Below are 24,507 nucleotides of genomic sequence, written 5' to 3'. Positions count from 1 at the left end.
CTCTCCGAGGGGAAAAGGAATCGGCCTGATGCTTTGACCCTCACCACAACTCACCTCCACGGGCCCTTCTAAGAGTACTGAGTGCAGGAAGTCCACATACTCGCCGTCACCCGAGAACATCCCCACAGCCTCCCATCTGCTGCTGGGGCCCCCAACCTGCGAAAACAGGAAGCACTAACGGTCTGGCCTGCCCACTCCTGACATCCCCCTGGAAGGTACGTGGGCCCTTTGGGGGTGGTCTCTGCTCCTCTCCCCACCCCCCAAAATTACCAGTTCTGACAAGTCCTATCCCAGATGATCCAGAATCATGACTATCCCCCTCCTGTGTGGAGGGCACGGTCCCCTCCAAGGCCTTGACTACGGTGACATCGGCATCTGTCCCCTGCCCTCCACCCCATCCCGGCCAGCTTCCCCAACCTTCTGCATTCTCAGCAATTTGATGTTGTCAAAGCATTTTTTGAGGTGTGGCTGCACGGCCTCCGGGTTGCGGGACTGGCCCAGAATCTCCAGGAGGTCATCGTTGGACAGGAAGTAGAAGCGGGGGAAAATATGGCGCTTGGTCTCCAGATACATATCCAGAGACTTCTGAATGTCTTCCAGAATCGTGTTCATTTTGATCAGCGTGTCCAGGAGGCCTGGGGGAAGAGCAGTGAGTGACATTTGCTGGCCCTTCACCATCGCCCGGAGTAGAGTTGGGGCGTCCCCCCGTATGCACTTTGCCATCGCTCGAACGTTGGGGGACATATTGCCATATAGCGCTCGAACGTTGGGGGACTTTCGGTTTCTGGAAGCCGAGAAGTGTCTCCGAATCACTCTATCACACTTATCCCATGCTCTTCGTTAATTCATTACCGGTGTTTATTACACACTATGATGCGTTCGTACGCCAAGCATTAGTTACACGGTGTATGTGATTCTGTGAACATCACGACATCCCATCTCCCTACAGTCTTAGAACAACGGTCCGGTTCCTGCAAGGAATTCGGGGCTCTGAGGTCACCCCAAAAGCTTCTGAAAATTAAGAGACTGTTCTGCATGCACACAGTCCAGCATGTTAAATCGTGAGAGGTAATGGTAGATCAGACGCACGCAGTGACAGAGGTCTGCGACCACCGGGATGCCAGTGTCCCTAGAGGCGTAGCAACAGGGGCGCTAGACCGAGGGACAGATGGCGGCCATCCAAACGGCTGCTCTTCCACTAATTAGCCTGTCGGTTCACCTCACTGAGCTTTTACCTCTTTGTCCATAAAACAATCACAACACCCACCTCAAAGAACAATTCAAGGCACTAAACAAAATGGATTCAAGGGGGCACCCGGGTGGCTCGGTGGGTTGAGAGTCAGACTCTTGATTTCGGCTCAGGTCATTATCTTACGGTTCATGAGTCCGAGCCCCATGCCGGGCTCTGCGCGGACAGTGTAGAGCCTATTGGGATTCTCAATCTCAATCAATCTCTCTCTCTCTCTCTCTCTCTCTCTCTCTCTCTCTCTCTCCCCCCCCCCGCCCCCAAAATAAATAAACTTAAAAAAAAAAAGGATTCACGTTGGCAGGTTCTCAGCAATCCTAGCTTCCTCCTAACCTTAGGTCTTCTTGTTTGCCCAATTTCTAGCTTTCTGAAGAAAGTATGAGTGCCCTGGAATCTGAACCCTGAGGGGATCCTCACACCTCCAAGAATAGAGTCTGTGGGCTGCTGGGCATCCAAGTGGCCCGCAGAGACCAGGAGACTCCGTGGCCATGGCCGAGAGGAGTGTGGTTTTCGTCTTCAGCCCAGGGATACTTGTTTCTATGGCTTTGTTTACAAATTGTTCCAAAATGTAATTTTGCGAATGATCTCGAATACTATCTCTAACAAATGCATGTTGTTGTTCAACTTTGCACAGCCTAATACTTATGTTTTACCAGAATAATTAAAACTATGGTTTTTTCAATACGTACGCTCAAGGTTCTTGGGAAAATGAAAAATTGTTGGGGCACCTGAGTGGCTCAGTGAGTTAAGCATCCAACTTTGGCTCACGATTTCAGAGCTCGTGGGTTCGAGCCCCACGTCGGGCTCTGTGCTGACGGCTCAGAGCCTGGAGCCTGCTTCGGACTCTGTCTCCCTCTCTCTCTCTGTCCCTGCCCCACTCATGCTCTGTCTCTCTGAATCCCAAAAATGAATAAACATTTTTTAAAAATTTTGTGAAATTGGCCCAAAGCAAAATAAAGAAGCTCTCCACAGCCCCTGACACAACTCTCCCCAGGATACCCGTTCTTGGTGCCCATCGCCAAACCTCACTCGCTGATTCTTTACCCCAGCCTACCACAATCAACCAGGCCCTTCTGTGTGTGTGTCTCTCCCCCACCCCCTCACCCCATCCCCACGCTTACCAAAGGATCTACAATCAAGACCAGTTAACCTGATAAACCAATTAAAGTCAAGGTAACGATGACAACAGCTAATAGTCACCAAGGGCTTACCCTGCACCCCTGATGTGGTAAGCGCTCGATTTGCGTTACCTCATTTACCTGTATCGTCCCGTTGAGTGAACCAGCTCAGCGAAGGTTCCTGAGGCACAGTGCTAGTAACTGAGCACATGCCAGACGCCGTATTGAGTATTACATACGCCTCCACGAGCCTCGCAGGAAGGCTAAGAGCTGCCGCAAGCCCCCACCCCTGCTGCAGGGAGGAGACCGTGGCGTGGAGGAAGCCCCCCGAAACCACACTGGCTGGAAGGCAGGAGGCCGATTTTGAACTCAACTCTGACTCTGTATCCCGCTCTCTATAAGCATATAGTACACTCCACGCAAATATGAGATGAGTTAGTTTGTTTTGCTGAACTGTTATTCTAAAGTTTGAAAGAGGCAATGGTCATGGGACGGAGGCCAGGTACGACTGTCAGTCCTCTGACCACTGAAGCATGTGGCCCCGGCTTCCACGCACAGCGGGCCCCCGCCCGGGCTCGGTCAAGACCAGAGGCCGTGGAGCTCGACAGACCTGGGTGGTGGGTGGCCCGGAGAGCATTGCTGTCCTTGTTCATGCGGTCCATGACGGATTTCCAGGTGCTGTTGATCTGGTCAAACAGGGCTGATTCACTGGGCAGCTGCTTACGGATGTCCTCTCCCAGGAAGATATTCTGAGGGGCCAAGGACTGCGGTGAGAGGCTGTGTCTCCCACACTCCCTGCTCCCAGACCAGGAGTGACAGTGGGAGGAAGAGAAGGATCCAAAGGGCAAGACGCCCTAAGTTGTGGAAGGCAAGTTGGGGTTGGGAGGCCAGATACTTGCTCCAAGAAGAAAAACGAAAAGAGAGCAAAGGCTTTTCAAGGAGGGAACTGAAGGCAAAAGGCAATCACTGAGAGTCAGATGCTCAGGGCCGAGATGGAAGAATGACTTTACAATAAATAAATAAACTTTTAAAAAAAGATATGGCACCTGGGCGTCTAAGTCGGGTAAGTGTCCAACTCTTTTTTAAAAAAATTTTTTAGGGGCGCCTGGGTGGCTCAGTCGGTTAAGCGGCCGACTTCAGCTCAGGTCACAATCTCGCGGTCCATGAGTTCGAGCCCCGCGTCGGGCTCTGTGCTGACAGCTCAGAGCCTGGAGCCTGTTTCGGAGTCTGTGTCTCCCTCTCTCTGACCCTCCCCCATTCATGCTCTGTCTCTCTCTGTCTCAAAAATAAATAAACGTTAAAAAAAAATTTTTTTTTTAAATTTTTTTAATAGTTTTGTCTATTTTTGAGACAGAGAGACAGAGCACAAGCAGGGGAGGGGCAGAGAGAGGGAGAGACACAGAATCGGAAGCAGGCTCCAGGCTCTGAGCCGTCAGCACAGAGCCCGACGCGGGGCTCACACTCACCAACCGCGAGATCACGACCTGAGCTGACGTCGGACACTTAACCGACTGAGCCACCCAGGCGCCCTGTGTCCAGCTCTTGATTTCGGCTCAAGTCATGATCTCGTGGGTTTGTGGGATCGAGCTGACAGTACAGAGTCTTCTTGGAATTCTTTCTCTCTCTCTCTCTCTCTCTCTCTGTCTCTGCCCCTCTCCTGCTTGTGTGTGCTGTTTCTCTCTCTCTCTCAAAATAAAAAAAAAAAAAAAAGCAATGACTTCAGAGTGAGGAAATGAGGCTGGTAACAGGGCAAATGCGTCAGACCTGCAGAAAGAGAGAGAGGAGGAAAGGGTTTGCGGGGGCCGCTCGGGCAGTGAGTCCTGACCTCCAGGTACATCCACTGCCTCTGCACCATGAGCACCATCTCGACGGCCTCCAAAATGAGGGAGAGGCAGCGCTCCCAGTGGTCCACTTCCCTCTCAAAGGCCTTGACGAAACGGGAAGCCTTCATGCTGGACAGGGCCACCTGGTTGTCCTCCAGTGCCTGGAACACCTCCTCCGTGCCTCTGTGGGTCGGAGGGGGCAGCGGGGAGGCATCCAAATCGTAGTCCGCTCCCACCTGCCAGCCCTCGGGCCCGGTCTGCAGCCCAGGCCACACGGCCCTGCCCTCGCCCGGCGCGCCGAGGCCCTGTCTACCTGAGCCGGTGATGACCCTTGTCCTTGTAGGGAGCTATGTCTAGCTGAATCCCATCCCAGGTCTTGGCGATGTTCTCTAAGGCCTGCGGAAAGAAATTGGGGGACAGAGCGATCTGGTAGTTAGTCCCCAAAGGGAACAGGAACGCGGAGGGGCCATTAGATCGTGGAAAGCTTGTCACGGTGGGGGGTGTCCCGGGAGCAGGGGGGTATGGAAGGGGGCTCGGTCATACCGACTCTATAGCCAGCTCTTTGGTCGCCGAGGCGGAGATCTCCCCAAGTTTCTCCACGTGCTGGTCCATCCCGAGCTCCACAATCTGCTCCAGGGTGAAGCTCTCAGATTCCTGATCGAACTCCCTCTGGACCTCTTCCCTGACCTGGTCCCAGTGCCTGCAGCCAGGGACAGGAGGTCAGACCACGAGGCCGGCCGCGAGGGCCTACTGAAAAGCGTCAGCATCAGCCCACAGGCTTCCTTGCTCCCACTGGGACAGTATGATTCTGTACATGAATTGATTCGCGATTCAACAGATATTTACTAAACAGGCCCTAAACGCAATCTTAGGCTCGGTGGGGAAATACAGAGACGGAGCTGGTGACTCTCTGGAGAGACAGTTGAGACTGACAATGGCGGGTTTGACGTCGACAACAGGCAGAGCTAGGCGTTTTGCGTGAAACAGCTCATTTAATGCTCTCGACCCATATACACGCGGACTTTTAGCTCTTCCATCTGTACGTGAGGAAACTGAGGCCAGGGGGCGTTAAGCAAGTGAAGCGGTCAAGTTGTACTTAACCACAGAATACTGGACAGTGAAGCATGGCCCAGAAACACTACAATGGACACAATGCAAAAGAAGTACGATTACTTCCTTCTAGAGGAATAGATGATTGTTAAAACGCCTCTTATAAAACCATTTATTCCATCCTCAACGGCTGCAAAGCCTTCTTCTATCATGCAATGGGTTCCGGATGCATACAAAGTATAAAAACTTGCAAAATAAAATTATAAAGTATTAGAAGAAAGTATGGAGAAAATGCATGTGTAACTCTAGGCAGGGGAGGTGTGTTGTTTTTCTTTTAGGTTTATTTATTTATTTTGAGAGAGGCACAGAGAGTGCGAGTTGAGAGGGGCAGAGAGAGAGGGAGAATCTCAAGCAGGCTTCATGCTGTCAGCACAGAGCCCAATGCGGGGCTCAAACTCACAAACTGTGAGATCAGGACCTGAGCCGAAATCAAGAGTCTGACACTTAACTGACTGAGCCACCCAAACGCCCCAAAGGGAGGTCTTCTTAAACAAGGTCCAAAACCAAAAACTATGAAGGAAGAAATTGATACCTTGGACTACATCAGAATAAAACCTTTTGGGGGCGCCTGGGTGGCTCAGTCGGTTAAGCGTCAGACTGTAGATTTCGGCTCAGGTCGTGATCTAGAAGTTTGTGAGTTCCAGCCTCCCTGACAGCGTGGAGCCTGCTGGGGATTCTCTCTCTCTGCCCCTACCCCGCTTGCGTGCACACTTGCACATGCCCGCCCGCTCTCTCTCTCTCAAAATAAATAAATAAACTTAAAAAAAAAAAAAAAAAAAAGAATGGGGCACCTGGGTGGCTCAGTCAGTTAAGCGTCCGACTTCAGCTCAGGTCGTGATCTCGCGGTTCGTGGGTTTGAGGGTCACATCAGGCTCTGTGCTGACAGCTCAGAGCCTGGAGCCTGCTTCAGAGTCTGTCTCCCTCTCTCTCTCTGCCCCTCCCCTGCTTGTGCTCTGTCTCTCTCTCTCTCTCAAAAATAAATAAACGTTTTTTAAAAATTAAAAAAAAAAAAAGAATACAACCGTTTGCATGACAGAAGGTGTCAAGCAAGGTGTCTGTCACTGAGCTGTGACAGAACATGAAATGAGGGCAGACACAGCGGGAAGGAAAGACAGACGGAGCTGGAAGGCCAGAGGAGCAGGGGGAGCAATAGCGGAAAGACAGAGGACGCGGCAGGCTCTCGCGAAGGCTTCGAGAAGGGTGCTTGTGTGCGGGGGCGGGGAGAGCCACGCACACGGGGAGGGGACAGTGAGAGGACCAGGTGACGACGGCACAGGCCAGGGGCGGCCCCCAGGAGCGAAGGAGCGGCCTCACCTCTCTCTAAGGGCCGGGTTTCGCAGGTCCGAGATGAGCGGCATGGTCCTCTTGAACTGCTCTATTTTCCAGCGAGTGGTTTCGATCACTTCCCAGTTGCGGTCCTGGGCAAAACAACGGAAGACGTCAGAAGCCCTGACCGCCTTCCCCGCACGGGCCCATCCCCCAGCCCTCACTCTGTCCTCCACGCGCCTTGTACTCTTTGGCTAGTCTGGTGAGACGGCGGAACAGCCCGTGAGCCGTGGTCTCCATGGCCTCTGTCTTCAGGGTCAGGAACCGGCCCATCTTCCACTGGTTCCAGTTCTCTTCCCAGTCCCGCGTGATCTCCCAGACTTGCTGCAGGGCGTCTAGTTCCTTCACGGCCAAGGGCAGAAGATGCATTAGGTGGCAGGACTCCCCCCCCCCTTCCTCCCTGACAGACACGCGGGTCCTCTGCCCCCCTCGTTCACTCCGCGTCATAGGGCTGCCTCATGGGGTCACGTCCCTTTCTCCGCCGCCTTGCCTTAGGGGCTCGTCAAGTGACAAGCCCGGGAAAAGATCCTCAATGTCCAGGCCCAGCAGGACGGCTGGCCCCAAGAAAGGGCGTGGGGTGACGATGTGTCCGCGAGGCCGCGGAGAAACGGAAGCCTCGCACTACGTTGCTGGTGGGCACTGGTCCGGCCCTTAGGCCGCAAGCTCCTTCCCCTGACCCATCCTTTGGTTACCACAAGGGCCCGGCCCGGCACACCACCTTCTCCAGGTTCTGCAGGTCCTTGGAGACTGGCTGTTCGATCTTGAAGATGCCCAGGTTGGAGCGGAGACTCTGTTCTTCGTCCCGCATGGCATTCAGCGTGGCCCGCATTTGGGCAATCTGCTCTAGGGCGGACTGGTGCCCCACATTACTGGTGAAGGGGCCTGTGGGAGACCAGGGTGAGGCTCAGATCCCCTGCTCGAGGCCGTCGTCCCCTGGAAGGCCCGTCATGGCTCTCCTACCTCTCTGTGGGCACATCTCCCTCTCCTCACACGAGGAGGGGAAGGGAAACAAGAGGGAAAGCAAGACGGTCAATCTTAGCAAAAACTCTCAGACGTGGCTTGAGAAGCAGAAACGGGCAGGCCACGGGAAGGCGCGAGGAAACCAGAAATTCGGGTGTGCTCCAACCAACAGTCGGCGATGGCAGGCGCGGCCCCCACGGCAGGTGCGGCACCAAAGGCAGGTGCCAGGGCTCCTTCCCCTCCGCAGCACCGTCCTCCCTCTGCTCATCCTTGTTCCTGCCTCCCTGGGGACCTGGGCTTAGAAAGGCTGGGTCACCACAGAGGCAAGGGGAGAAGGGTCGAGAAAGGGGTACCTTTGGATTCAAAGTCTTCCAGAAGATTGTGGGCTTTCTTCTTGAAATCATCAGCCGAGTGGATGAGGCCCGTTTTGAACTTCTCCTTGTGTCTCTTTAGCATCTGCTCACTGTCCAGCAGCGTTTGTTGGAAGATGACCCACTCCCCGTTGAGGCTGTCCAGCATCTCCAGGACCTGGGGACGTCGACGAGGGGACCATGGCCCACGAGCAGGGGGTCTTGCCCCTCTCACCAATGCTTTCAAGGCCTCCGTTCTGATCCTCCGGACCAGAGTCTGTGGCCAAGTTCCGCTTGCCGCGAGGCCCAAAGAAATGAAGCCACGAGCTGCCGGGCCTCAGAGAAATCCAGAAGCTGACCCAGATTATCACGGAGTTGGCTTTGGCTCTCCGGGGCCCTGGAACCTCGCACCTGCTGCCCGGCTGGCTCTTCAGCGGTCCCCTGGGACCGCACGGGGCCCAGCCCCTGGGGGCCCACGTCCCGCACGCCCCACCGCTGGTGCGGGCCCGCCCCGGCTGGACCGCACACGGGAACTCACGCTGTCCTGGACGGGCACCTCGTACTTCTCGAGGATGGCAAACTGCTCGTGGATGGGGGGGATCTGGGCCTCCATGCCGGGCAGGTCATGCTGCAGGGTCTCCAGGAGTTGCAGACTGACTCCCAGTTCCTCCAGCGTCTGGGGAGGGTGGCTGATTCTGGAGGCAGGCGGGGAGAGAGCCTGCGAATGGAAGGGGCCGAGCCCGCCCTCCCCGCACCCCTGCCGCCCCAGCCTGTGCGCCTACTTCTCCGTGTTCTCCCTCAGGTAGGTGTGAAGCTCCAGGAGGTGCCGGGCCGCCATCTCCTTGAGCAGGGCCGTGAACTTGCCCTGCCACTCGTTGCAGTGCTGCACCAGCGAGAACTTGAGATGTGAGCAGTCCAGCAGCACAAACTGGATGTTGAGGACCGTCTCCTCCTTCTGCACGTTGTTAGCCACCTCGGCGTAGCTGCGAGGACCCACGTTCCCGCTCGTTCGGGCCGGGCCAGCGGCGGACGAACCCACGGCCCCGCGGCCAGTTCCGGTTCCAGTCTCTTACCCCCCCCCCCCCCCAGACCCGTGTGGCAGCTCTGAGGCATCCCCCTGCTCCCGTTGTCAGTGCAGCCCAGCCTTACGGCTGGGATCACGTCATTTTCCCAACCGCTGCCCCGGGGGCCGCCAGTCAGGCTCCTCAGTCTGGCATTCGAGGCTTTACAGTCGCACGAATCTGAGTTGAGCGCCCACCGCTGCTCCCGGGCTCGGTGACCTCAGGCAGGTTATTTACACTGTCCTGAGCCCCGATTTCCCGTCGATCACACGGCGATGTGAACAGAACCCCTACCGCTCTTGGGAGGGTGACACTGTCTGCTCGGTATAAAGCCCCCTGCACACCTCCGCGCCTGTACCTGTGTCCGAGACCGCTCGCTCCCTGCTGAACGCACTCACGTGTTCCCGTCTTTATGCCTGTTGGGCGCTGTTGTCTCCGCCCGGAATGCCCTCCCCGCTGCCCACGTCTGCCTGTGGAAACCCTGCCCACTCGGGCGAGCCCGGCCTCCCGTCACCCCCTTCGCGAAGCCTCTCCTGACGTCCAGGCTGGACTCTCTCTCCTTCCACCCCACCGCCCCGGCGCCCCATATGCCTGAGCCACGGCCCTCACCCCCTGAAGCCTGGGTAATGAGCACCTCCGCACGGGGCTTCGGGGCCCGCGAGGCGCTTTCTCATATACTCGATGACCTCGCAACCTTGGCAAGTAGGAAAGGGTCACGCCTGCTTCCCAGGACCCTGGGGGCCCAGGGGGCACGGGCCGCCTGCCGGTTGGCGGTCTTCGCCCGGAGCGGAGGGCACGCGCTTGGGTGGCACTCCCCAGCCCAGCCCCGTGCCCGGGGCTCTGCGCCTCCCGGACACCTCGGCTCCTCACCGGGCGATGTCGGCATCAAAGGAAGACACGGGGGGGTTGAGGCGCTGGTAGCGGCGGATGAAAGAGTCCTTGTTGATCTCCCAGATCTCCCGGTACAAGTCCCAGGTCTTGAGGTAGGTCTGCAGCAGGCTCGCGTTGCTGGCCATGCCGCCGCTTATCTGGGCCTGGATCTTCCTGATGTCCTCGTCTCGCTCTTCAAGAGCCAGCAAAGCGCGCCGCACTCACCTCCGCCCCAGTCCCGGAGCCCCCGGGCGTTAGTCCCCCAACTTCCGCCCGCCGCGGCCCGCCCTCCGCCCTCGCCACCTTCCCCAGTCTGACCCCCACCCGGGGTTTCCCGGCCCCACGTGTCCGGAAGCGGCCCTGGCCTCTCCTGCCGGCCCCGCCCAACCCTGCCCTCCGAGCCCCTGACGCCCCTGCACCCGGCGCCCTCCCCACCGCCCACTCACCCACGATGACGTGGATGGGGTCGCGCTGAAACTTGCGCCTGACGAGAATTTCAGGGAGGTGGCGGAAGACCGAGATGGTGGAGAAGAGGTGGCTGCCAATGTCGTTGACCACGCCCGCCAGGGTCTGCAGAGAGGGTGAGAATTCCACCTGCGGGGTGGGGGGGAGCACAGAGGAGGCGGCCTCAGCACAGGCCGTGGAGGAGACCAGCCCCAGGACTGGCAAGGTGGAAAAACACCTCAGCACGGGCCCCCGAGGCCCTCAGGATAAAGTCGAGGCCGAGGGCCAAGTTTCAGGATTGAGGGAAACGGAAAATAAAGTTTGGAGTTGTGGAGCGGCAGGGGCAGCGGCCCCCACCTGCGCCACACCTCCCTGTAGGTCGTTCTGGAGGATGACCAGCACTCGGAAGAGCGGGTTCGGCATGGCCTTTCCATCCCCGTTGATGGCCTTGGACAGTTCCAACAGCGACCACTTCACGTTGAGGCGCAGGGCATCCTCCATCATGCGGTCCAAGCGAATCGTGTACAGTATCCATTGCTGCTGGATCTGGCGGGGAGCGTGGGGTGGGGGCAGGGGGGACAGGGAAACCCTCAGGACACACGGGGCAGGTCCCGGGAGAGAGAACCAGCCAGTGGGGAAGGAAACAAGCCCGTAGGCTGCAGAGTCCCGAAGGAAGAAGGTTGGAAAGGTGGAAGGTTGGGCGGAACCAAGACTGGAACGGGACATCTGAGAAGCACCCACTAAGGGTAGGAGGCAGAAACCGCGAGACAGGTCCGGTGGCCCCGGCGGGGGGGGGGGGGGGGGGGGGGGGCTCGCTGAGCCACAAAGCCCTGGCCAGAGGACCCCCACCTCAGGGCCGTCGTTCTTGAAGACTTCGTAGGAGTTGGTCATGATGGCCACCACGTCCTGGTACAGGCCCATCAGTTTCTGCTGCACGGCCACCCGGTGCTCCCTCTGGTCCTCCTCGAACTCCAGGTCCCTGTACACCCGTTTGCCGCTGATGCGCACGAGCAGCATCTCAGATATTTCTTGGGCTCGCCAGCCGATGGTCAGAGTGGAGGCCTTGAAGTCATTCACGATGGTCTGCACCTGTGGGCAGGCCACACCCGTGGGGGAGAGACCCACGGCTTCAGCGTGGGGAGAGACCCTCCCCGCTTAGCCCGAGCCCCCCCACCTGTCCTCTGGCTAGAGTGGCTGATGTGAAAAACAAAAACAAAAACAAGAACAAAGGACAAGTCCTTCCCTAAGCACGCTTTGCCTCTAAGCACACACACCTCTGTCTCTCCGCCACCACCCGAGACTCGGGCCCTGATGATTCACGCAGCGGCCTCCGGGTCAGCCTCGCAGACCCTCCGAGTCTCAGGACCATGACCCACCTTGCTGGCGTGGATACGGCACTCCGTGATGAAGAAGGCGCTGGCCCCCTTCAAGGCCCAATGCAGTTTCTTGAGTCCAGGGCGGATCTTCTTATCCAGAAATCGGATACGTTCTTTGAAGAGGGCCTGCTCATCTGGGGACAGCACGGCGATGATCCTGTGTGCGAGGGAAGGCTGGCAGCCGGCCGGACACACGCTGCAGACCCCTCCCCCACACCAGGACACTCGGTGGAGAAATCTGAAAGTGCGCGAGCTGAGCTGTGTTTTCCAATAAAACTCTTGGCGATAATGGAAACCCTTCTACAGTTTGTGCTGTCCGGCAGGGTCACCACTAACAACATGTGGCGGTGGGGCACTTGACATGTGGCCTGTGCGAGTGAACAGCTCAATTTAAAATTCTTATTTAATTCCAACTAATTAATTAAAATAGAAAGAGGGGCGCCTGGGTGGCTCGGTCGGTTAGGCGTCCAACATCAGCCCAGGTCATGATCTCACGGTTTGCGGGCTCGAGCCCCGCATCGGGCTCTGTGCCGACGGCTCAGAGCCTGGAGCCTGCTTCCGATTCTGTGCCTGCCCCTCTCTCTGCCCCTCCCCTACTTGCACTCTGTCTTTTTATCTCTCTCAAAAATAAACATTAAAAAAATTTTTTTATTTAAAAAAAATAGAGCCACGTGCGACTGGTGGCCACCATACTGGACAGCGCGGTTCTAGACAGACACTCGAACTGTGCTTCCACCCACTTGGGCTTTAACCGGGCCCAGAAAGGTACCCGTCCCAGAACAAAGCCTCACTCCAGAGACAAGTACCAAGGGTATCAAGAAGAGGGTGCCAGCGTGGCCTTGATTCAATATATCTGATATGACACTGTGCTCATAATCCTAATGCCCCCAGTTTCACTCCTGGAAAAGTGACCTAGGCCCGCGATATACGTGGTCCAAGTGCCCTGTGGGGTTGCAGGGGACCCGGTTGTTTTTGCCCTCTGCTCTGAAGCTAGAAGATAAAAGCAAGGGCCAGGAGCAATCACGGGGCCATACCAGAGAATAGGAGAAAGCTTTTTGTTTTTGTTTTTTTTTTTTTGAGCCAGTAAAAGGTAAAGGACAGATAGTGTAGGAGCTAGATGACATCATGGGGCAGATAAGACACAGAGGGGGCACAGAGTGCATGCGGGAGGCCGCCTTACCGATTGTAGTCTCGAGCCACCAGGAGCAGGTTTTCCCGAAGAATGCGCAGGTCCTCTGCTCGCTCAGCGACATTCACCACGTAATGGGGGGTCTCAAAGAGCAGCCTTTCCCAGTAGTCGATTTCCACAAAGAGAATCAGCAGGGACCTAGGGGCAAGGGTGGGGAGAAGTAAAGCAAAGCAGCTCAAGTGCCTGACCTAGACTGGGGACCCCAGGCCCAGCTGAAGGACAGGGTAACATACTGACAGAAGGGGACATTAAGGGCCCATATGCACAATGAATGTTAAGACAACCCCCCCCCCCCCCGCTTTCTTTTCCCCACCCAGCAACCGGCTCTCAGGCCACTGGATCAGCACCCTCCAGAACAAAGTTTGAAAGACTATTTTCTTTCTTTTTTTTTCCTGTTTTTTTTTTTTTAATGTTTATGTATTTATTTTGAGAGAGAGAGAGAACATGTACTCACACATGTGCAGGGGAGGGGCAGAGAGAAAACCAAGCAGGCTCCACGCTGTCAATGCAGAGCCCGATGCGGGGCTCAAACACACAAAACAGTGAGATCATGACCTGAGCCAAAGTCAGACACTCAACCGACTGAGCCACTCAGACTGTTTTCTGTGACCTCTGGCCAACCTGAGAGGGCAAGTCCCAAGGACAGTGATCTCAGGAGTCCCCTGAAAACAGCCCACCAGATAAACCTGAGGCTCACTGTTGATTAGCCCCACTACCTGCTCACCTGCTCAGCCGAGCATCCAATCTGCTTTCCAGCTCCCTGTCCTTAAATATGGAAAACCAAGGATCACAAAACATTAGTCTCTGTCCTTCCTGGCACAAAAGGCAGGAACCAAAACAAACAAACAGAGGAAGGAAAAAACAAAAGGCAACGAGAAGGAAACAAGAGGGGACAGAGGCCACAGAAAGAAGACGGTCCACACCAAGTAAGAAAACTAAATGCAACTGTCGCTAACACCCTGAGAGAGATAAAAGATACAAAAGAATATCCGTGAAACAAAACCAAGATGCTTTAGAAGGGAACACCTAAATAGTTCTTGGAAGTTAAAGATGATAGCCGAAAACAAGCCCATTAACAATAAAATTGACAGAAATCTCTTGGAAAGTAAAGAAAAAGACACAGAGATGGAAGACAGAGAGGACTTTGCAAGGGGGGGGGGGAAAGCATAGAAAACTCACCATTAGTAAGTTTTATATTACACACTGGAATGATAATACTTGGGGAATATTGGCCTGAGTATTAAAATTGACTTCAGGGGCACCTGGGGGGCTCAGCTGGTTAAGTGTCCAACTCTTGGTTTTGGCTCAGGTCATGATCTCACAGTTTTGTGAGTTCGAGCCCCACAAAAGGCTCTGCACTAACAGAGCGGAGCCAGGTTAGGATTTTCTCCCCTCTCTCTCTCTGCCCCTCCCCAACTTGTGCTCTATCTCTCTCAAAATAAACAAGTAAACTTTTTAAAACTTTGATTTCAAATTGTTTCTTGTTCCTTTGTTAAACGCAATGCCAGAGAAATCTAAAAAACAATTTTTTTTAACGTTTATTTGTTACTGAGAGACAGAGAGAGACAGAGCATGAGCACGGGAGGGGCAGAGAGAGGAGGAGACACAGAGTCCGAAGCAGACTCCAGGCTCTGAACTGTCAGCACAGAGCCCCATGCGGGGCTCCATCCCACAAACCGTGAAATCATGACCTGAGCCGAAGTCGGACGCTCAACTGACTGAGCCACCCAGGCGCCCCAAATGCCAGAGAAATTTTAATTGCATTTGTGGCCCTCCTACCCAGTGAGCTTCAACCCCTTCCCTTCCAGCCAGCCATCATTCCCAGGTCCTGTGTCCTCCACCTCGGGGATCAGCCACTCAGACTTGGCTCTGCCAGAGCCCAGCTGTCCCCCACCCAGCCCTGTCCAGGGACTAGCCCTCAAGCCCTCCCAAAGGACCTGCTCTTTGACCTCACAGACACCTTCAGACCACTGACTCTGGGCTCTCTTCCCAGCTATGTGTCCCCTCCCATCACTGCCTCCTCCACCACAGACCCTGCCATCTGTCATTTCCACCGCCCTCCTGCCATCCTCACCGGCTTGGCTGGCTCATCAGTGTAAGCCACCTGGCGGAACCCCCACCCTGGCTAAATCTGTTGTCATCCCCGCTGCGCACCCGGACGGCGGCCGAGCGAGGCGGGACCACACAGATGGGCGCACCGAGGGCCCTCTACCCTGCATCCTGGAGGTCTCCCCGGTCTGCCCTCCCTCCTGCTGTCACACCAGAGCCTCCCCACTCTCTCAGATCTACCCCCCTGCCCCCGTCTCTGTGGAAAGTCTCCCCTCCTTCAGCACAGAGATCCAGGAGCCATGAGGCGAGCACTTGGTGTCCCTCCTGCTACAAAACCTACGAGCCTGAGTACTCGCATCACACACAGGGTTCCTCCCGTTTCTGACAGAAGAAGCCCTCCTCCCACCCAAGGCTGACCCTCCTCCTGGGCTCCGCGTCCTAACCCGGGGTCCTCCTGCTTCCTCGACCTGCCAGCTCCGTCCATCAACAGTCAGGGAAGGCCAAGTTCCTACAATCTTGGAAAAACTGAAACAAAACCAACACACGCACACCCACCCTCCTCTCCCCACCTGGCCCGGACTCCACCTCCTCCCGCGGGTACCGCGCCCTGCACCCCATTACCGCCCCTTTACCACACACCTTCCACACAGAACTGTCCTCGCAAACTCCTCGGTCCCCTCACCTCCACACCTGCCCGCATCAAGTCTCCCCCAGACATCTTGTCACCAAACCCTGCCGGCCTCCTCAGGCCTGGCCCTGCCTCCTCTCTCTGCAGGCCTGAACCTCATGCTGGACTCCTCCCTGCCTTGCCGTCCTTGGACACGCTCTTGTCTCGCTCCTGGGCCACAGCTGTCCTTGTGGCTGCCCCGCCTGTCTGTAGAAGTGTCCTTCTCTTTCTAGTGTCCCCTGGAAATACCACTCAGCTAGGCACTGGACACTCCACACTGTCTTCAGGAGCGAAGGCTCCTGGAAGTCCTGCACGTCCAGCGCTCTCCCTGGGATGATCCTGTCCATGCCCAAGGCTTCAGCTGCCTTCTAGAAGCTGCTGGCCCCCAGATCTATAGAGCTAACGTGAGCTCTAGGCTCGTACGCCCAACAGCCTCCTAGATATCTCCCCACCTTGCCCCAAGTGCCTTGCACACGTCCAGAAACAAGCTCATCGTGCGCTCTGCACTTGGGGTCAGGAGGGGGAGCCCCTGTCTCGGGGAACAGCGCCATCCTGCTGCCTGAACCAGAGCCTCACTTTCCAGCATCCAACCAACCACCGACTTGGTCGGGTTTTACGGTCAAAGCAAAGTTCGGAACTTCCGCTGTCCCCAAGGCACATGTCCCCCAAGTGCGACGCTCGGTGACAGCTGACATCGGCCTAAAGTTGCGTTCAACAGCGCAAGGTCATCTAAAAGAGTCAAGGCTCCAGGCACGGGCCGCCAGGTGGGAAGGAGGGGCCCAGCCCAGCCCGAGTGCAGGGTCTGACTCTTCAAGAGAGGCCAGAAAGCCAGTTTTTAATATCAAATCTCCTGCATTTTAAGCGCTGACGACTAATTCAACTGAGAAATACTTACAGATGGGAGGCTTCTGAACTGCCAGCAACGTGCTCTCCGTGAGCTGGGCCATCGCTGCCAGGGCATTTATTTCGTGCCCGTTTGTTAAAGTGGTAGCATAAGCTTCAAGTACTTGTCTGTGTGCATGATACACCTCACAACAAGAAATGCTATTTGGAGGGGAAAACTATTTTAAACCATGAGATTATTTGTAAAAGTGGCTGGGTACAAAATTAGCTTATTAAAATCGCGGTCTTCCAATAGAAAAACTGTAACCAGTTGAACATTATCGTGGAGGAAAAGAGACCCAGGACAATTAAAGCAAGAAAAATAAAGTACAGGGCGCCCAGGTGACTCAGTCGGTTGAGCGTCCAACTTTGGCTCAGGTCATGGTCTCATCACTTGTGGGTTCCAGCTCCTGCGTAGGGTTCTGTGCTGACAGTTCAGAGCCTGGAGGCTGGTTCGGATTCTGTGTCTCCCTCTCTCTCTGCCCCTCCCCCACTCGCTCTGTGTGTGTGTGTGTGTGTGTGTGTGTGTGTGTGTCTCTCTCTCTCTCTCAAAAATAAACGTTAAAAAAATAAAATAAAATAAGATAAATAAAATAATTAACAAATTAACAAGAAATATTTATATATAACATTTGTATGGAAACAAATTTATATATATATATTATGACGTTTCTTGTTAACTGGTTATTTGGAAAAAAAAACGATTTATAGACATTTTATATGGATTCAAATACATTGAAAGAAAAAATGCTATTCTTGGGTAGAAAGACTCAAATCTTAAAGATGTTCATTCTTCTTAAATTAACCTATAAATTCAACCCAATCCTTGTTCCTATAAAAATAGGCACGGAACTATTTGTGGAATTACACAGATTGATTCTCAAGTTCTTACGGGAAATAAATACTAAAAATAACCCGGAAAATTCTGAAAAGGGAGAGCAATGAGGTCAGTAAGTAAGCAGTTTGGTTCCTTCCTATGGACAGACAGACAGACAGACAGAGAGACCAGAACAAAATGGTGAATCCCAAAATAGACACACAATTCTATTCGGGAATTTGTTTTATGATGTAAATGAGATCAGGTCACCTGGCCAGCCACCTGGGGACTGAACAAAAAACAACCACCCAAGTTGCCCCTGAACTTGTCTCCCTCCATCAAAATAAATTTCAAATGGATCAAACATCTAAGTGTAAAGGATAAAATACCAGAAGGAAACATAGAATATTTTCAAAATAAAAAAGCCTTGAATAAAAATGACCTGATTTTTAAAATCCGTGTGTTTTTTTTTCTTTCTTTCTTCCTTTCTCCTTCCTTCCTTCCTTCCTTTAAATTGCACTTTTTAATCACAGACAACAAAAAGCCCCACAATCTGAAGATGCTCTCACAAAACTCTACGTTCTGAATATTACTGAAATGTTACTTGGAAGAATATTGAGGTGAAAATTCCAGAATGTTTTGTCTCTGTTCTACAGGCAAGCACTGAAATGACAGTATGAGAAAATAATATCACATTTGAAGTTTTGCAAAGGATTATATTTTCACCTCTACAGGAGAGCAAACTTCTGGCGAGGGAAATTATTTTCAAGCGAAGGAGAGTGTCTCAAATGTGAGTGAACGGTGGATTACCAGGCAGCTAAGGACAGCCTCCAAAGTAAAGGAGGTGAAAACAAAAGGAAAATTACTTTTAATCCAGCACTCCAAGTCCAGCCAAACGTCCGACAGGTAGAGGGCAGGAAACCACCGTGGTCACTCACATAAGAACTCAAAACATTTGCTTCCCACGCACCATTTCTCAGAAAGCTACTAAAGAGTGTGCTCCACCAAAACAAGGGCACAAACCAAGAGAGAGGAAGACAAGGAAATAGGAAATCCAACAGAAGAGGCTGGGGTTGGGGGGGGGGGGAGCAGAGGGGAAGCTCCAGGCTGACCCCTGCGTAGCAGGCCTTCGAAACCAAAGAGTCGTCCTACAGCAGGAGGAAAGGGAGGTCCAGCAAGGGAAACTCCCAAGAAAAACATGATGCCCACAACCCACCTTATAGTCAGGGAGGAAAGAAAAATATGGCTGGTCCCGGAGAAGTCACGGTAGTGGACGGTGTGCTAACAAAAATAGCAAGGTAATTATTAACTCCAAGGAGAGTGACACATCAGGCAAGCGAGGAAAGAACTGTAACAGAAAATTCCTCGGCTCGGTGGTCAACGATACGAACAGAGTCATGTTAAGATAAACACTAGAGGGGCGCCTTGGTGGCTCAGTCGGTTAAGCGTCCGACTTCAGCTCAGGTTACAATCTTGCGGTCGGTGAGTTTGAGCCCCGCGTCGGGCTCTGTCTGGGCTGATGGCTCAGGGCCTGGAGCCTGCTTCCGATTCTGTGTCTCCCTCTCTCTCTGCCCCTCCCCCATTCATGCTCTGTCTCTCTCTGTCCCAAAAATAAATAAAGGTTAAAAAAAATTAAAAAAAAAAAAAAAAGATAAACACTAGATACTGACTTAGTCAAAACTCGTAGGAGAGGGGGCGCCTGGGGTGGGGAGTGGGCTCAGTCAGTTGAGCATTCGACTTCGGCTCAGATCATGATCTCGCGGTCCGTGAGTTCGAGCCCCGCGTCGGGCTCTGTGCTGGCGGCTCGGAGCCTGGAGCCTGCTTAGGACTCTGTGTCCCCCTCTCTCTCTGCCCCTCCCCTGCTCACGCTCTGTCTCTGTCTCTGTCTTTCTCTCTCTCTCTCTCTCAAAAATGAATAAACATTAAAAAAATTGTAGATGGGTTAGAGGTTAGGATAGAGGGCTACAAACATATGTGGGAACATTTCGAGCTGCATAAGCATATCTTCCTCTGTTTTTCAAGCTGGAGGCCCTGAATTTGTCTCCCTAAACATCACAGCCAGCCCGCTTGAGCACGTACCACCCACCAGCGCATCAAAATGTTTCATTTCCTCATCTTGACAAGATTTTTTTCAAAAAGTTTTAACCTGTATTTATTTTTGAGAGAGAGAGGTGGGGGGGGGGGGGGGCGGGCAGAGAGAGAGGGAGACACAGAATCTGAAACAGGCTCCAGGCTCCGAGCTGTCAGCACAGAGCCCGACGCGAGGCTCAAACCCACTCACCACGAGATCATAATCTGAACTGAAATCAAGAGTCAGACACTTAACCAACTGAACCACCCAGGAGCCCCTGACAAAGAAAATTTCTTAAAAAAAAAAAAAAAAAAAAACCAGTCTGGGAAATTATTTCTGTATAATATTTCATAATTCATCCTCGGAGCAGCGGTCAGGCAGTAGAGGCAGGAAAGTGAGGCCAGCCGAGGCTAGTGCTGACAGCCCAGAATGAACTGACCCCGGAGACAAGGCCCCGCGTGGCTGGGAGGAAAGGAGGAAGTCAAAGCCCGACACCCGGAACACTGACAGACGTCCGTGGCCCCCGTCCTGCTCTGGGGACACCGCACTGCACAGAGGCGTCTGCCGTGTATACTGTGATAACACAGCTCTCTTCAGCCAGGGGACAGGCGGCATCTGGGATATGTTTGGGTTAAGTGCAGTCTGCAAGGCTGGTCCGGCCATAAAACGCCAGCCAAAGCCAATTCGGACTCTGGAGTTCAAATATTCGGGATATAAGGTGGGGTAACAAAGCCCCCGGTGAAATAAAACAGGTGCCATTAGGGACTGGAAGGCTCCCAGAACTAAGGCAGAGGCAGGAAATTCTGCGCAACAGTCAGGCCATCTGAGAAGCATGCTTATTTTGAGATCTTATCTAGACCGTGAGCACAGCACAGTGAGCCTGATACGCAGTCATCTGCACCTCCGTCCGGGGAGCACTAATGCTTCAGAAGAGCTGAAACCACCTTGGATTTCTCTGCTGGCTTGATGAGCCCAGGCTCTTCAAAGTCCTTCTCTACGATCACGGGTTTGGTTTTTTGGGGTTTTTTGTTGTTGTTGTTGTTCTTTTTGTTTTTGTTTTTGTTTTTGCCCCATACGTTATTTACTGAGGCAGTTTTATCTTAAAACCACAAAAATGTAAAGCAGCTTCTAACAGATCCCTCTGGAAAACAACTCCAGAGGAATCATTTCTCTCTGGAAGAAGCGTCTGGCCATTATTTGGGTTTCAGTTAAACCTAGGCCATAAATATTTGGCCCGAAGCTGCCTTGTGAAGCTCTGCTATAAAGATTGTGCAAATGGCAGTTTAGATGAGTATCGAACATGCTCCTTGACGGGAGGTGATCACAGCACAGAGGAAAGTTTTCTCCCCGACGGACAGGGTCGCGGACATCAGGCAAACACACGCTGTGGAGGGGTGGCAACAAAGTACAGGAGGCCCGCTTGAAATCCTCTGGTAGAAACTATTCACAAACCTTACAGAAGCTGTACGACAACTTATAAGCCAAACTACGGGATGCTATAAACCATGGAAAACATACTTCTCCGCATACAGAATGAAAACCCCCCATGTACCTTGTTAACCCTTAAAAAGCAGCAGGTTACAAAAATCCTGTTTACAGGGTGATCCTATTTTGTGTGCGGTGTTTATTTTTAATTACATGGTAATCGGGATTACTTCTAGGGAGCAGGGGGCTGGGGGCTGGATTTTTCAGTTTCCTGTATATACCTCTACGTCGTTTGTTTGTTTGTTTGTTTGTTTGTTTTTTACAGTGAGCATGCGCTATTTTTATAATTTTAAAATACCCACTAAAGATTTTAAAAATAAAACACACACACACACACACACACACACACGCACAAATACATTAAGTAGGGGGTTAAAAAAAAGAATGGAAAAAGGTGAGTGGGTGGCTCAGTCTGTTGAGCGACTGACTTTGGCTCAGGTCACCATCTCTCAGTTCATGGGTTCGAGCCCTGCGTTGGGCTCTGTGCTGACAGCTCAGAGCCTGGAGCCTGCTTCGGATTCTGTGTCTCTCTCTCTCTCTCTCTCTCTGCCCCTCCCCTGCTCACACTCTGTCTCTGTCTCTCAAAAAATAAATGAATGTTTAAAAAAAAAAAAAAGTGGAAAAAAACATACCGAACTGTTAAGAGGGGTTGTCTTTGGGGAAATGTTTTTCTCTCTTCTACTTCCCTGCATTTTGCAAACTTTCTACAATTGTTGATGATTTTATAATGGGAAAAAAAAAATCATTTTGAAAACACTTTGGATACACAAAACAGCGTAGATAGCATGCTACTATCTACATTAAAAAAGCTACTTATCTCCATATAGACTCTTATCTCTGGAATGTTACACAAGAAACTGGTAACACTGACTCTTTAAAGAGAAACTGAGTCAAGCCGGGGGAGGGGGGCAGCCGTGGAGCGAGATTCTCCATTCTCTACCCTAGTGCAACTTGTCGATTTTGTAACGTGTACCTCACATCACCCCTTGTAAAAGGTTTGACTGTTTTAAAAGTCAAAACTATTATTGAAAAAATAATAAAGTTACGTATTCTACCACCTTGCTAAATTTGCTTCGAATACACTGTGGTCACCGAGTTTTACGGGCAATTATCCCGAAAGGAAAACAACGTTTATTGCTTGTTCTTTGGGAGGGCTGCTACACAAGCCAGCTCTCCTCATGACAGTCTCGCAAGTGGATTTTTCGGGTAGATAAGGAACCGCAGGCCCAGAGGAGCTTGGCGGCCTGCCTGAGGTCACCCACTCTGCCGGTGGCCTCCCGCGGTGAGACCCTGCTGTGTCTGGCCCTGAGGATGGGGCGGAGGCAGAGCCACCAGCCCATGCTTACCTACGGCCTCTCGCACGCTCAAAACGTACAAACGGATCGTTGGGACTTTATAAAGTTCCGTCACGTGAAGGCAGGCCTTGAATTCCAGGGGAAAGGACAACCATCGGGCCGTGCGGGTTAAGTATTCGTGTCATTGCGAGGCCAGGTGCGTCTGGGCGCCTCTCCCAACACGGCGCCTTCGGGAGCACCCAGCCTGACGGGGCAATGCGCCCTGCAGATCCGGCCCCGTTACGCGCCTGCAAATGTCACGGCCGGGGTAAGCCCGGCCTCGCCCTCTGTCACGTCCAAAGCAGGGTGTTGCTGTAGGGAGCCACTTCTCTAGGATGCTGCTTGGTTGCACCTCCAAACCTCTCGAGCCTGAGCAAAGCCGCTGCCTGACGCCCCTCCCCAGCCCAACACCCGTGTCCGGCCTCGAGCGTCTCTGCCCTTCTCAACGACTGCCTGGGTCTCCCCTTCCTTCCTCGACCACGACGTGACCTCTCCCCCTGGTGAGTTCCGCCTGCCCCCACCCCCACCCCGACTCCATTTCCACGCAGGCCTTCTCTAGCAGAGCCCCTGCCACGCGTGCCCAGCAGATAAGGACATTCTGGGAGGTAAAGCCAGCGCCCGCGGCAACAGCCTCAGAAGCCCAGGAAGCAGCTCTTATCACAGGGCTTGGCTGATGACAAGAGGGAGCCAAACCAATCAAGTGGAAAGTTATTTCCTTCCAAATAAGAAAAAACTGTCACCAGAAGGCTTGCAATCTCTACAGACAGATGTCTTGCATAGCTCCTTCTTTATTTCTCCCGTCTGCATCTTCTACGCCACGGAAGGCAGTACGGCCCCAGTTCCCTTCCAGAGTGGCAGAGGGCACGGGCTTCGCCACCTGACACGGTCCCAGGGCCTAACTCGGTTCCCAGCACACAGAGGGCCCTGAGTGTATCTTTCTGAGCGACGATTACATGAATTAGCTACATTTTAAATCACTGGAACCTGAAAATGTCACCATTGTAAAAGCCGTAGCAGAGGGCCTGACGGATTCCCACGAAAGCCTGCACCTCGGCTCGCGGTCGGATGACTTAGCTGAGCCGTCGTGGCCATCTAGTGGCCGAACGCCTACATCGCCGGCCCAGGGGGTTACCGGGGGCTGCGCTTTGGAGATAAAGCGCAGAAGTGAAGTTAGGAAGTGACAGCACGCATACCACAGCATAAGAGAGACTTCGAAGCGGGAATGGCGCGAGGAACCTAGGGCAGGGCCTTAAGGCCTCGGGAGAGCGGGGCGCAGGGAGCGGCGCGGGAGACGGCCGAGCACAGGGAAAGGGGTGGGACTGGGTCCCGTACTTGTCAAAGTTGACATCCAGCATGCCCGCCTTCTCCTGGCTGACCCGTAACAGCGGTGTGTCCAGCCGCCGTATACAGTCCTTGTCCAACGTTGACGTCCAGTCTTGGAAAGTCTTTCGAACCAATTCATCGATGGCCTGGACCATCTGCTGGTAGGCGTGCACACTCTCCTCTCCGGTCCCGATGTGGGGCAGGAAGTGGGCACTGGAGAGACACTAAGGGGGGGTGGGGACGACGGGTGGCCGGAGCCCGCTGGCCACCGTCCTCCGAGGCACCGTCTCCCCACCCGCGGGCCCACACGGGATGCGGCCTGCGGTGGAGGCCGGCCCCGACCGCCCGGGGGGGGGGGGGGGGGAGGTGGGCCACACGTATAGGTGACAGGAGGCGGCCAGGGAGTCAGCAGCACGCAGGGGAAGCACGGAAACTCGGGTCAGGAGAAGTTGGCAAAAAAAGTAAATCACGGGAGGTGAGGACGGAAGAGGTACGACGTTGAAAACCAGTACGGGCCCTTCCTCCCCAAGTCCCAGCTCAGCGACCATGAAGCGGCCTCTGCTGTCCGCAGGCCGCCTGGTTCTCACCAGAACCAATCACATGATGGCAGATACCTCAAGAGCGTTACACCTACGCGCCCAAAACTGCCCTTTAGAGGTTGTTGGGTTTTTTCTGGTTCTTCATGCCTGCTGTTCTAGACCAGGCCCTTCAAGGGCCACAGCTGCCCAAGGTCGTATTCCTCCTCTGATGGCCCAGCTTCTCAGATGCTGGGGCGGCTCCTCCTCTCCAGCTTGACAAGAAAATCCTAGCGGGACTCACGGGACTCACGTTCCACCCACCACGCCCGCTGTCGCTGTGTATCCCAAGCTCCGGCCTCGTCCTGTCCAGGCCCCACACCTGCCAGTCCCCTGGCCCACCTCGGCCTCCCACCGTGGAGACGCTCTGGGGAAACTCCCGGGGCGGGTCCCCGGCCAGCACGGGGCACAGCCCCCAACCTCCACCGCCT

The 24,507-nt window shown here is 53.9% G+C and overlaps 1 protein-coding gene across 10 annotated transcripts in view; it reads right to left on the bottom strand.

Moving 5' to 3' along the window:
* DNAH2 (dynein axonemal heavy chain 2) overlaps nt 1-24,507 on the bottom strand; it is a 92,842-nt gene that overhangs the window by 45,150 nt on the left and 23,185 nt on the right. For 9 of the 10 annotated variants that reach the window (XR_008294096.1, XM_053211994.1, XM_053211996.1 and 6 more), the window contains 19 exons: nt 23,511-23,725; nt 12,865-13,011; nt 11,685-11,841; nt 11,158-11,397; nt 10,666-10,854; nt 10,311-10,458; nt 9,865-10,057; nt 8,716-8,916; nt 8,472-8,628; nt 7,937-8,111; nt 7,342-7,505; nt 6,804-6,965; nt 6,612-6,715; nt 4,731-4,887; nt 4,501-4,583; nt 4,190-4,370; nt 2,975-3,113; nt 418-635; nt 55-156 (listed from right to left, as the gene is read on the bottom strand). Coding sequence is in view for 9 of the 10 variants with exons in the window: in XM_053211994.1 (XP_053067969.1) it covers nt 55-156; nt 418-635; nt 2,975-3,113; nt 4,190-4,370; nt 4,501-4,583; nt 4,731-4,887; nt 6,612-6,715; nt 6,804-6,965; nt 7,342-7,505; nt 7,937-8,111; nt 8,472-8,628; nt 8,716-8,916; nt 9,865-10,057; nt 10,311-10,458; nt 10,666-10,854; nt 11,158-11,397; nt 11,685-11,841; nt 12,865-13,011; nt 23,511-23,725 (3,132 nt within the window). In the remaining variant the exon portion in view is untranslated. Of the gene's footprint in view, nt 1-54; nt 157-417; nt 636-2,974; nt 3,114-4,189; nt 4,371-4,500; nt 4,584-4,730; nt 4,888-6,611; nt 6,716-6,803; nt 6,966-7,341; nt 7,506-7,936; nt 8,112-8,471; nt 8,629-8,715; nt 8,917-9,864; nt 10,058-10,310; nt 10,459-10,665; nt 10,855-11,157; nt 11,398-11,684; nt 11,842-12,864; nt 13,012-23,510; nt 23,726-24,507 lie in introns of those variants that run through there. The other variant, XM_053211997.1, reaches the window with a different exon arrangement.

This window comes from Acinonyx jubatus, chromosome E1, assembly GCF_027475565.1.
Source record: "Acinonyx jubatus isolate Ajub_Pintada_27869175 chromosome E1, VMU_Ajub_asm_v1.0, whole genome shotgun sequence".
Classification (NCBI taxonomy): domain Eukaryota; kingdom Metazoa; phylum Chordata; class Mammalia; order Carnivora; family Felidae; genus Acinonyx; species Acinonyx jubatus.
Note: the sequence above shows the minus strand (reverse complement) of the source record. Positions and strands in the feature narration are given on the sequence as shown.